We start from the raw sequence: 13,156 nt of genomic DNA, 5'->3' as shown, positions 1-13,156 counted from the left end.
AAAGAGCTAAGCCAAAGCTCAGTTTAGTGTTGCGGAGTTCATAGACGGACGACGAAGGGCGTGCGGGGAAGAGGGGGGACATAGCTCGCGTAGCTGCGCATCGGCACACAACTAACATAGCTTCGCATATTTTAGTTAGCTCACATAGTTTGCGGTCTGCACACAAGTATGGAAAACTGCGTCAGCTATGCTAGCTAAATGATACATGAATTTTCCAAAATTTTGGGAAAATTGTTGAAAAATAAGAAACACAATTTTATATTTCGCATTTATTTCTTAAAGGCAAACGGCAACACCATTCTTAAAGACAAATATAACAAAAATAATTCTAATGTTTAATTACTTTATAAGTAACACAAATATTTAAAAACTAATACACTACAATACAACAGTATTCACCTAAACATTAAAATTGTCACATTTTTAAAACTAATATTAAAAAGTAACAATTTGGTCCACTACAGTTAACTCAAATTATAAGAGTTAATAACTTGAAACAGTAATGGTTTTCTACAAACTAAAATTAATGAATATCAATACATAAATCCATAATTTAAAATGTAACAAACTATCCATTTAAAATAGTACCTATAATTAACACAGATATGTAGTGAAAATTAACAGTTGGACCACATTAAATTTATTTCCACATTGTAATACTAATAAAAAGGAAAAGAAAAATCTGGAATGTTAAATTCTAATGGTTATTACATTGGAAAATACAATAGAATGCATTATTGTCAATAGAAAAAATCCTACAAGTAATGCATGAAACTAACTGGAGTAAATCTGTCTTACATTACAAGTTAAGGCCACTGTTTAGTAAGATCTATATCCAATCTATAAATCTAAACAATCTATACACTAAACATTATTTTGAGCCTAATTTATAAAATACACATCTGTAATCACACAACATGTCTAATGAGACTAAATAATAAGTCTAGAGATATAAATTATCCAGTCCTACTACACTGGGAAGATGTTGAGTATTTAGTAAACATAACATGCTTAGATATAAAAATAGTATGTATATAAAAATAAATAACATTTTCTTCTATAGTGAAGCATGAAAGCATAATATCCTAATTTCATAGATAATCAAATCATAGTCATAATTATGGCAAAGTGTGTGCTTCCACACATAATATAATACTTATAAAAATGTAAATATAATTATTAAAATTATAAATGCAATTCATTGGATGATCCTGATGTAAAATAACTTTAAACTTGTTTAAACTCATCATCCTTGGCAACTTCATCAAACGCAGCTAAAAGGTTTCTTCTGCATTTACTTTCGTCACTATAAAATATCCCCCAAATAATATACTCTCCCACATTTAAGGGGTCTATGGAGTAGCTGATTTGTAATTTGAATTTTCGTTCCCACTTTGGACAATCAATGTTGTGACTGTTTCTAGATCTCGTAAACTCAACATAGCCATTGCATTCTACTGCTAATTTCGGCAACTGAGCATTCAATGCTTCATGTGACCTGTTCGAATCTGAGCTTGTTGAAGGCATGCAATCACCCTGTCCACACTCCACATTTTGTGGAGTAGTCGGCTCCAATTTTTGTTTTTTTCCCATACCATCACCATTGCTGTTAATTTCAAAAGAATTGTTAGACTTAATGTCATTAGTGTTTTGGTCATTGTGTTCAAACTTGGTGCAATCATTGTAAGTTAGTTTAGAACGTTTTCTGTCTGTACCATCAAATTCTTCATCAGGCTTGCAACCTGGGGCCCATTCTGGACTGTTGCAAGTTGCCTGAAATAATTTCCTCTTGCCATTTCTCTTTATTTCAGGTGAAAATGATGGGCTTGTAAAGGATTCACTTTTTCTGTAAACAAAGATGCCTCAATTAGTTTATCCTTACAAAAGTTAATACAGACAGGTATACAATTAAACATTTTAAAAGATTTTAATTTGTGTTATTAATTAATGAAACATGGAAACACATTTAGTACACATAAGTTTTTACATGTTTAGGAGGAGAAGAGAAATTGATTATTGACATCTTTTCTGAATTATACAAACCTTGGCGATCTAGACCTTATTTTAATTTTGTCAATACTATCCACTGAGGTGAAATAATGTTTGGAGCACTCTACATCATTTTTAAGGAAGCTAAATACTTTTTTCCTTGTTCTTATTGTTCTGCCAAACCACTGGATGGTAATATCATCTGATAAATAGAGTCCCAGATTCTGTCTTTCATTGTCTATAATATGTTTATACCAAGAAATAAAGTTTCTCACATTTTGATGTCTATTATTTTTACACCCTATGTTTATGTTGGTCTCTTGAATTGAGAAAAGTTTAGTTTTGTTAAATTTACTAGTTCCCTTTTTAGGAGTTTGAGGAGAATGTGACATTGTACGCCTGTAACATAAAACAACCTCATGTTTATTTGATATAAATAATACATTAATTCTTATAAGAATGTAACGAAAATATATTTCAATAATGTTTTGTTATACATACTGGTTATTTCTTCGACAGTATTTCTACAACTTTTTGTGAGCTGTTTGCACTGTTTATCAAGTCTAACCGTAAAGCGGCCAATCGTCTTTTACTTTCCTCAACATACGCTGAGATTGAAAGATTTACTTCTAATAACTCTTTGTGGAGTTCCGAAACGTTTTTATTGTTTGCAGATATATTTTCTGAAAGACAAATAGTTGACATGTGAGAATATTTTTAACGCATGAAACAAAAGAGAACACATTTGGTTTCTAATTTCAAACAAGTTTAACTCACTTAAACAACGAGCTGCTTCTGAAGCTAAATGTTCCCTACTTATATCGTCAGATATTGTTGAATTCATTTTATAGTAAAGCTTTGTTTAATTCACATTAGAATTATCAGCAAGTTTTAAAACTTTCGACAAATTATTCAGTTGTTTCAAAACTTTTTTGACTTTGACATATTGGGCTATGGATAGAGCAATAAGACGCGTCGTTTTTTTTACGTCCGACTAGAAGGCTTTTGAGAAAAATAAAAGATATTAAATCAATGAATTATTTCAAGTAGTATATGAGGATTTGTTTTTGAGGACTCTCTTAATTTTGGTGATAAATTAATCTAACCATAACGTACTATATTTAAGTTATATGCAAAAAAACATCAGGGAAATGTTACTATAATCAAATACATCAATATGCATAATTTTCTATTGAATCATTTCTTAAATAACGTTATTTATAACATGTATTTTTTATATTTCTCTACTCTACTATTTTTAAATTTATTGTGATTTTATAGCAATAATTTCAACATTAGTAAAATTTTGCCCGCCCCCTCGTTTTTCCATAGACAAAGTTTTAATTACAAGAATCAGCATTGGATAGCAGAGCGTACAGAATAGCCGCGCTTCTTTGGGAGTGGTAATGTCTCGAACCAATCTACTGCGTTCTCGTGATCATTGACATCGGCCATTGGTCTATCCTTTGTCAACCAATCATCGAAAAACCAGTGAGGAATATCCGATGTAAGTTTACAATATTTGTCGAAAATTTCCAAGTGTTTGGGAGGATTAATAAATAAAGCTCACGAGTAAACTTTATGAAAATGTATATAAAAATTATATCAAAAGACAAACGCAGCCATTTTGATTACGTAGCATTAATTTCTTGGTTTTATGACGACACGGAAATTTTTTGATAAAGAAATAATGTAATTCAGAGTTTTCACTTTTCAGGAAATTCCGTCCACTTTGCAAACAATTTTTCTTTTGTTATGTAATTTTTTTAAGACTAATAATCTGCAGATCGCGGTAGGTAGGTATATGAGCTTCGTTAAATATCTTAAAACATTAGGAGAACGTACCGGATTCCTATTTGTTAATTTTGAAAGTTATCTTCCTCTTATAATAATTTTCTAACTATGCACAATCTGGTATCTGTTTCACTTTTGCTTTATCATAATATGAAACATTTCAGATAGAAAATGGAGCATGCTCAGATACAAACAACTGATGGAACTCAAGTTGTGACTTTAAATGGTCAGCAACTACAAGTTTTACAAATGAACAGTGGTCCACACATGGTACAGGGCCCCAATGGTCAACAAATTGTTGTACACACAGTACCCTCAACTGCTCCTGCTATACAGGTATAACTTTGGCTTATTTATTTATTTAACCTACAATTTTACCCCTTAAACTTAAACTATATCTCGTTTCGTGGCATAGGCCTCCCCCATCTCCCGCCAGTGTTGTCTGTCTTCCGCAACTCTCGTCCAGTAAGGCTGCAAGGTCTTGCGAATGGCTTTACTCTAATAAAAAAAAATTTAGAATGTTTAACAAATAGGTACCTAACAATTAATAGCTATTATTCCTTTAAACATAGACTACCTAGTTAACATGTTAAAAAGGAAGATTTAAAGTTTGTAATAAAAATAGACTGTCTTGTAATTATAACACTAAATAAGAATACTGATGTGCGATAGAATTAATAACTACTGATTTGATTTTGATGATGCTTCGCAACTTTACTATTGACACTATAGTTGAAAAATACAACTTAGTTACATACTTCAATAAGATTGCTACTACTACTACTAGCGGTTCGCCCCGGCTTCGCCGGTGGTCCATATTTCGCAATAAAAGGTAGCCTATGTTCTTTCTCAGGATCTAAAGATTGTCTGTGCCAAATTTCATCAAAATCGGTTGAGAGGTTTAAGCGGGAAAGCGTAACAGACAGACAGACAGAGTTACTTTCGCATTTATAATATTAGTAGGGATTATGCTTAAAATCCTGTTTGATGAACTAGTTGTAAGAATATCAATCAAACGATCCTGGGTTTGATCTCCAGTATAGACCACTTAAAAGTCATGGTAGTACAGACATTCATTTGGACATGTTCAAACTAAGAATATACTTATAATGTAAATATATATTTTATTTTATGCACACACAAGATTGGAGCGCCACAACTCCAGGTGGTAGTAACTTTTCCTTTTTTATCAACAATCTTTTATTTGCCAATTTATTTTTAATTGGCAACCTGTAGAACAACTAGATTTTGATTTTATTTTGCTATATGCATGCCATGTCGAACTTGATTCAATTGAATAATTTAATCGAAGGCTTTTTTTAAACCTAATTTTTTCGAAATGCATTTGTATGTTGTCAAAGCTATTTTTTAATAGTTTTTTTTATTAATTTAACTAGCGGTCCGCCCCGGCTTCGCCCGTGGTACATGATTACGTTTTCTCTACATAAGATCCATCCTCGTACTTCAAGAAATATAATAAAAAAAGAATTATCGAAATCGGTTCAGCCGTTCTCGAGTTATGCGCTTACCAACAATTTAATATTGATATAATACATTATAGGTAGCAGCACCAAATGGACAACAGATACAAGGCTTACAAGTGGTGCCATTATCTAGTATTCAAGGTAAAAATATACATTTACATTTTACATGCATATTTTAAATCGTTTATTACTAGACATTGTATGACAATGTAAAGCATCAAGTTTATTACATAGACATACATTTTAAATTAAAATTTTAACCAAGTATGAATAATGTAATATTCTATAACAAAATTATATAAAATGTTATCTTATAAATTATATTTTTCAAATTCTGTTCTTTTCTAAGCACATAGATATCCAAATAATAATTCCATGTTACAGGTGCTAACGGCAACATGCAAGCGATGCAGCTAGTGCAGACACCAGACGGACAGACGTTCCTCTACCAGCCCACGACCACCACACCGCAGCCACAGATCGATCAGCACCAGGTTATACATCAACCGGCAGGTAATTTTGTTGTAACTCTTATGTAAAGTTCATACATGTTAAATAATGAGAAACATAATTTCAGTATCAATTCATTAATTTGTTATTATGTAGTTAATTACTGTTGTAACATAGGCCTGGCCTTTTTATTAAAATAGTAGCGAGTAACATCTTCAAGGTTTAAAATGCACACATAAATATTTGTCTCTTTTGCAGTAAAAATATTTATTAAGCGTGAAAAGTAAAATATTTATAAAGCATCTTCATTTAATTTTCTGTTCTTGATTTCTCAGTAATAATTATTATTCTTTTGTGTTGTTTACAGTGATAAATTTAAATGGAAACTTAGTGCAAGTGGCCAATGCAGTTCAACCGCAGCAAATAATAAATCAACCCAATATTGTGATGGTATGTTTTTGAAAATTATCAATTTCATCTAAAATAGAAAAAAAAAACTCAATAACATAGTTACAATGTATTTGTGCTTTATTTAATTCTTATTAGAGTTCTAACAGACGAACAACAAGTTGTGAACGGCAGAGGCTACTTCAGCCGTCGGCACATGTCGACGCCAGTTGTCGGCGGCAGCAGTCAATATGTCCACAGAATTATATCGAGATAGAAGGAAATAGTTCGTCGATTTATATGAGAACCGACCGTGTAACATTTTGCGTAGGTACTTTAACGTCACGCGAGTCTTTTAGTGATGTTCACAACGTCAAAATAATTGTCCCCTAATAAATAGAAACTAAGTAGGTAGTTAAAACATTTTATGGAATCGATTTGGGAATCGATTTTGACCTTGACAGAAGAATGAGAATAAAAATGAATGTTAATTTTTACAAGCTTTTTATTTACTTAATCTGTATGTATATGCATGTGTATATGAATGTATGTACATATGTATATATGTACGTTCGGATCAAATCTTGCAATTGAATATTAAAGTAATTTTACTCAACTTATTGAGCTAAAATTTTGCATACATGTGCAAGTCAGGTGACAATATTAAATCATAGTATCATGGTGCTAAGCTAATGATGGAGACGGAAGGAACTCCTAGACCACTTAACATTATTCGCCGAAACTTTGGTGGGCCAGTAAACGAACCTTCGTGAAAATGTATGGAACAAATCAGACTGTTTCGTAGGAAACCAGTTTTTGCTTCCATCCATTTATTTTTCACAAGAGAATCTTTCGGAAAACTGAAACAAATTTGCAATAAGTATATAGTAAATATATTTTAAACCTTCGATATACCTAACAATAATATTACTTATAGGATTAAAAAATAATTATCATTTTTCTGTTTTCAATAGGTATCGATTTGAATCGACTAAGAAATCGGCATTGAAAATCGTGGCGTACAATTACTCTATATACTTAATTTTGACAGAAAAATGAGAAATCAACCTTTACCGCGTTTCGACAGTTTGGAATGTTTTATTTTCATTGCTGGTTTTCAATGCATGTCCAGTCTGGCGTGTAAAATTAAAGCCGTAATGGAAAAGTAGCATCATTCCGTTACCGTTTACATTAAATTATTACGGAGCACAAAAATAAATTGATTTATAAGTAATAACAGATATTTTAGGGCAAAAAGTACTAACCCGTGAAAGGAAATATTTTTATTGACACCTTCAACTTTTTTGGTGGTGTTTGCACAGTTAATTATCGACCACGGGGCCATTTTCTGTTTGCATTAGTACGTCACACACGGAGAGAGGTCGTGAATAGACTGAGCATCGTGGCGAGCAAAGACGATGATTAATCGTCTTTTCGCCACGCGAGGTACATACACTCTTTCCTTCTATCTCGATATATTTCTGTGAATATGTCGACGGCTGTCGTCGACACGCAAAAACAGATGCCGTCAAACTGCCGCCGATGCTTCGACGACTGCCGTCGACATAATATGGCGGCGGCTGAAGTAGCCTCTGCCGTTCACAACTTGCCGTTCGTGCCGTTCTCTTGGATGCAGCAGCTCATTTATAAATCAATCCTATCAGACTGTTTAGTGCGGTGTTGTTTTATTTTTTTTTATTTACGTACACTTTCTTTGCAAAAAAACTGGAAAGAAGAAAGTACTTGTAGTGACATTTCAGTGTGTGATACGTCCAAGTGTAATGCAAGATTGTACCATACAGTATATTAAAGCTACACAGATATCGTAATAAATTAAAATATTGCACATGAGCTCAGTTGTCTGATTCATTCGTGAGTGCCGCGACGCTCGATGCGGCAAGCGAGCGCGGCCTGTTACTGTACCAAAACAAAACTATTTCATAACTTTGTATTCTTTTTTATAAAGCACTTTTTTCCACCAGATGGTGAACAACAGCGGCAGCGGCGCGGGCGCGGCGGAGGCGGCGGGCGGCGAGGACGAGGAGCCGCTGCTGTACGTGAACGCGCGCCAGTACAAGCGCATCCTCAAGCGCCGCGCCGCGCGCGCCAAGCTGCACGAGCAGGGGCGCATTCCCAAGGAGCGGCCGGTACGTCCCACACGCGCACTGCACGTGCACGCGCGCCAGTACAAGCGCATCCTCAAGCGCCGCGCCGCGCGCGCCAAGCTGCACGAGCAGGGGCGCATTCCCAAGGAGCGGCCGGTACGTCCCACACGCGCACTGCACGTGCACGCGCGCCAGTACAAGCGCATCCTCAAGCGCCGCGCCGCGCGCGCCAAGCTGCACGAGCAGGGGCGCATTCCCAAGGAGCGGCCGGTACGTCCCACACGCGCACTGCACGTGCACGCGCGCCAGTACAAGCGCATCCTCAAGCGCCGCGCCGCGCGCGCCAAGCTGCACGAGCAGGGGCGCATTCCCAAGGAGCGGCCGGTACGTCCCACACGCGCACTGCACGTGCACGCGCGCCAGTACAAGCGCATCCTCAAGCGCCGCGCCGCGCGCGCCAAGCTGCACGAGCAGGGGCGCATTCCCAAGGAGCGGCCGGTACGTCCCACACGCGCACTGCACGTGCACGCGCGCCAGTACAAGCGCATCCTCAAGCGCCGCGCCGCGCGCGCCAAGCTGCACGAGCAGGGGCGCATTCCCAAGGAGCGGCCGGTACGTCCCACACGCGCACTGCACGTGCACGCGCGCCAGTACAAGCGCATCCTCAAGCGCCGCGCCGCGCGCGCCAAGCTGCACGAGCAGGGGCGCATTCCCAAGGAGCGGCCGGTACGTCCCACACGCGCACTGCACGTGCACGCGCGCCAGTACAAGCGCATCCTCAAGCGCCGCGCCGCGCGCGCCAAGCTGCACGAGCAGGGGCGCATTCCCAAGGAGCGGCCGGTACGTCCCACACGCGCACTGCACGTGCACGCGCGCCAGTACAAGCGCATCCTCAAGCGTGCTCTTTAGTGAATTCCATACGGAATTTTTACTGAAGTATGCACTATTCAGAGAACAACGGATAACAGGTCAGTGAAAGGTCTGTGATATGAACTAATCCGTTACCGCTCGCCTCGCCTCAACACGGCACTTACTGACAAAACTGCAGCGACTACTGGAAGTCTCATCAACATAATATTATATTATATTAATTTTGTGAGTGAACCGTCAAACGTTTTGTAGGGAGTATCTGTACTGTTTTATACTTAAGTACTTAAATTTAATTATTATTTAATTAATTTTACAGAAATACCTGCATGAGTCGAGGCACAGGCACGCAATGAACAGGATACGAGGTGAAGGGGGACGGTTCAACTCTGGCAGTCGGAGGTCAGTATAATATCGTAATATTTCAACTTATATAATGACATTTGAAACCATTTAAATTTACTGAGTGCATTATTTTCAATAGTAAACACTTCAGTGTTATGATTCACTTTTTTTTAATAGACCCCAGAGTGTTGACTGTCAATATATTACCAGATTTATTCTTTCAGAAGTATGGAGACACAGGCCGGGCAAATGTCGCCAGAAGATCAAGGGAGGCAACATCTGGATGACATCAAACCTGACACGGTATCCATTACCATCATTCAGGTAAAGATTTTTCTTAATAATATTCATATTTGATTAGCTTTTCGGGATTTTTTAATAATAGAATAAATTCGATAAAGCACGGTCCGCCCCAGCTTCGCCCGTGGTACATATTTCGCAATAAAAAGTAGCCTATGTTCTTTCTCAGGGTCTAAAGATTGTCTGTGTCAAATTTCATCAGTATCGGTTGAGAGGTTTAAGCGGGAAAGCATAACAGACAGACAGACAGAGTTACTTTCGCATTTATAATATTAGTAGGGATTCGAATGAGATAAAACTAAATATTTTTCTACTAAATATTTTCATTTTATAGTAAAGTATAATATAATCAACATAATTGCCTGAAATTTAGTAGGTTGGTAGTAATAGTAGGTATTTTTTGTGTAAGGCACTTTTTTCTTCCAAAAATGTTATAACCACTAAGCCCTTGAAATCTTCAACTAAATACAGATAAATATTGCAGAAACCATATTCAATAAAACAATTTTAATTCCAGAATGAGGAGCTCCAAGAGAACCAGTCGAACCAATGGAGGAGGCTCGCACCACAACCCATGCAGTCCACGTAGCATATAGAGGTCGAATATATCGACAATTCCAGCTAGAGACTGCCAGTTACAGTGTTTTAGTGTTAAAAGAGACACTAACTTGCGTGAAAACATTATTAAAATGTGTGAAGAACTCAAATGTGGAAAAACCATTTACAAATGTTGTGTGTTCGTGCGAATGTGAGCGATCGACGTTAGTGTTGAGTGTTGAGAAAACATTCGTAAAATGTACGAATGTTCGCGCTCATGCAGGGATAGAAACATTAGCAAATGTGAGTCGCTATACTTGCGTGGAAAGATTTGTAAAATGTACGAATGTTCGCGCTCCTGAAGTGTAAAAAACATTTGCAAATGTTGTGAGTCACTAACATGCGTGAAAACATTCGTGAAATGTACGAATGTTTGCATATTCGTGCGAAGTGACCAGCGTTAGTGTTAAGTTTTAATGCTAAGTGTTATTGTGTTTGTGTGAAAGTGTACATATAATGTGAACATTGTTATATTACTGGTGAACAATAAGTGTATGTAAGTTAGCTGTTAATGCAATTCAATTTGTTTGAGGCTGTGAATATGTTGGCATCACCTAGTTTTCTGTTCTGATATATAAAAATTAAGGGTCAGTTTCACTTGCTGGTTTTGTTCCTGATGTTTGATAAATTTTGACATAAATTATTATACATTATTTGTCAATATATCTGATTGATAAACATTAAACATATCAAAAAAAATGTGTGAGTGTTAGTGTACATAAGAAATGAAACTTCTTTATGGCCTTATTTTTCAAAAAATAATTTACTATATGCAACTTTACAGAAATACGTCGAATCACGCGTGGTAGGTATAAGAAAAAGAACGGAACGGAAAAATGTCACGCGTAACGAAAAAATGTTACACTAAATTTTTTCCAACCCCGATAAAGAAGTTTCACTTCAAAAATTGTGAATCTGGCCCTTATATTTTAAATTATTAGACATCTTTGTAGTTATGCGTTTGTCAGTAATATAATAAATGATGTTAGAGGAAATGAGGCTAGTTTTTATATGAATCTTTTATAACGATATCAATTGTGAGAGGTTTTATTTGTTTTTTGTTTTAATATAAATAATTCATGATATCAATGCAGGTCAGTTTTTGTTATGATACCTTATTATCATGTAAATTTTATTTTTAATTTTCAATCTTTCTTTATATTTTAATCAAAGACTTGTTATAATTTCATAAAATATTGTGATTGTTTTTATGGCTTAATGATTAAGTTTTCGTATTTTCATTTCCGTAAAATGCTTTTATCAATTAAAGAATGTACATGATTTCTTGTCTACCAAATGTGTCCTTTGTTGTGTAAGAACTGAATATGTCATTCATTGGTTAAGAATTAAGATTTTAAAGGCACAATGTGGTTCAAGTATTTACAAAAAAGTGTCTGTGCAATGTATTGATTTAAATTATTATTAAATGTTTGTAAATAATTTTGTAACTTTAATATATTATACGAGGTGATTTTTTATGTCATTGAAAGTACAAAATAAACTTATTTGCACAATTGATTGTTTTATTTCTGAAATGAGTGAGGGAAATTTATAGACACCAAGTTCCAACTTAGGAAACATTATAAATCACTTTCCATAACAGCATGAAAAAATTAGTTACGTTAGCACACACCAAAGACATGTCGACACGAAAAAGTTTCTCTTTCGACGCATAATATAAATTTTATAGTCACATATTTAATTCAAAATAATATGTTCCCAAAGTTAGGACATTAGATCTAAAAGGGTTATAGAAAATACCGCATCAATGCACTGTGATGTTTTATTTTACGCAAGAATATAGAAAATATAATGATTTTTTAAATGAAACACATAGGATTACTGTTTTCCGTCTGTCAACAGCTTTTTTATAACGAACGCGTAGAGATATCAAGCTAAAATTTATATTGAATACTCAAGTCTCAGTCTATGGTCTCTTGAAGCTGTGAAGATACAGTCTTTTATGCTGCAAATATTCGCAAATTTCGACATCCCCTGTGGTACTTCCATCAACACAGAGTCTATAAATCTGGTAGGTACACAATTATCGCAAATTTCGACATTCTCAAGGGAATCAAAACCTGGTGCTTGAAATTTGGTAATATAGAAATTACAGGAAAAATTGCTAAAAATATATACATTTTAGAGTTACAACTACGTTGCAACCACAAGTTGCAACATAATAAAAAGTAGGTTTGTTTTGAGACCTCGGTGCGCGAGTCCGACTCGCACTACGCTGGTAAAATTTTTAAAAGAATAAGAATAAGAATAAAGTACATTTATTAGAATCACCACCACCACCACCACATAAAAAAACAATAACAAAAGCACTCTTAAAGACTATAGAAAATAACAGGGATAAAAAAGAGAAAAAAAAAAATTAAGAGCTAAAAATCTATTGTAAATATTTGTGTGGCGACTGGTGACCTAAAGGGTAAGGGCCACTCAGCATATGCTACGCCGCACCACGGTCGGCATAGCGCTGGTTTTCAGGGCCCAACCAGACAACAGACGCGTAAGTCTAAAGTGTCCCGAATAATAAAATATAGTTAAATAACATAAAATAAAATGAAATAAAATAAAACAAACTAGAAAAATTTGAATTAATAAGTAAGTGTTTGTATTCATATAATATTGAAAGGTATATTGTAACTATTCTTTGATATATTATGTATTTAGATATAAGTTACATATTATGTAATATCGACATGATTTTAAAAGAGCAACTATGGAGTTTCTTGCCGGTTCTTCTACATAGATACCTACCTACTGCTTTCCGAATCGGTGGTAGATAAATGTTAAAAATACTTATGTAATGACGATTCGAAAGTGCTACTA

The 13,156-nt window shown here is 35.5% G+C and overlaps 2 protein-coding genes across 4 annotated transcripts; one reads left to right on the top strand and one right to left on the bottom strand.

The window, feature by feature from the left end:
- Positions 1-254: 254 nt before the first annotated feature.
- LOC123701262 lies at positions 255-2,931 on the bottom strand. The gene is made up of 4 exons (XM_045648680.1): positions 2,767-2,931; positions 2,491-2,672; positions 2,044-2,388; positions 255-1,846 (listed from the first exon to the last, which is right to left on the bottom strand). Exons 3-4 carry the CDS (start codon positions 2,379-2,381, stop codon positions 1,228-1,230), a joined length of 957 nt encoding a protein of 318 aa, XP_045504636.1. The 5' UTR covers positions 2,382-2,388; positions 2,491-2,672; positions 2,767-2,931; the 3' UTR covers positions 255-1,227.
- Positions 2,932-3,349: 418 nt separating this feature from the next.
- On the top strand, positions 3,350-11,052 carry LOC123701391 (nuclear transcription factor Y subunit alpha). Of its 3 annotated transcripts, none has more exons than XM_045648842.1 (9): positions 3,350-3,496; positions 3,948-4,119; positions 5,345-5,408; positions 5,652-5,780; positions 6,085-6,167; positions 8,087-8,251; positions 9,396-9,478; positions 9,646-9,745; positions 10,239-11,052. In XM_045648842.1, exons 2-9 carry the CDS (start codon positions 3,955-3,957, stop codon positions 10,308-10,310), a joined length of 861 nt encoding a protein of 286 aa, XP_045504798.1. In that variant the 5' UTR covers positions 3,350-3,496; positions 3,948-3,954; the 3' UTR covers positions 10,311-11,052. The 3 variants fall into 3 exon arrangements, with proteins under 3 accessions (XP_045504798.1, XP_045504800.1, XP_045504799.1); XM_045648844.1 differs by having other exon boundaries at positions 3,351-3,496; positions 9,649-9,745; XM_045648843.1 differs by lacking the exon at positions 3,350-3,496 and adding an exon at positions 3,509-3,785.
- Positions 11,053-13,156: the final 2,104 nt, after the last annotated feature.

The sequence above is a fragment of the Colias croceus genome, chromosome 21 (genome assembly GCF_905220415.1).
Source record: "Colias croceus chromosome 21, ilColCroc2.1".
Taxonomy (NCBI): Eukaryota; Metazoa; Arthropoda; class Insecta; order Lepidoptera; family Pieridae; genus Colias; species Colias croceus.
The sequence above is the reverse complement of the archived record's forward strand: the minus strand, read 5'-3'. Positions and strand labels throughout refer to the sequence as shown.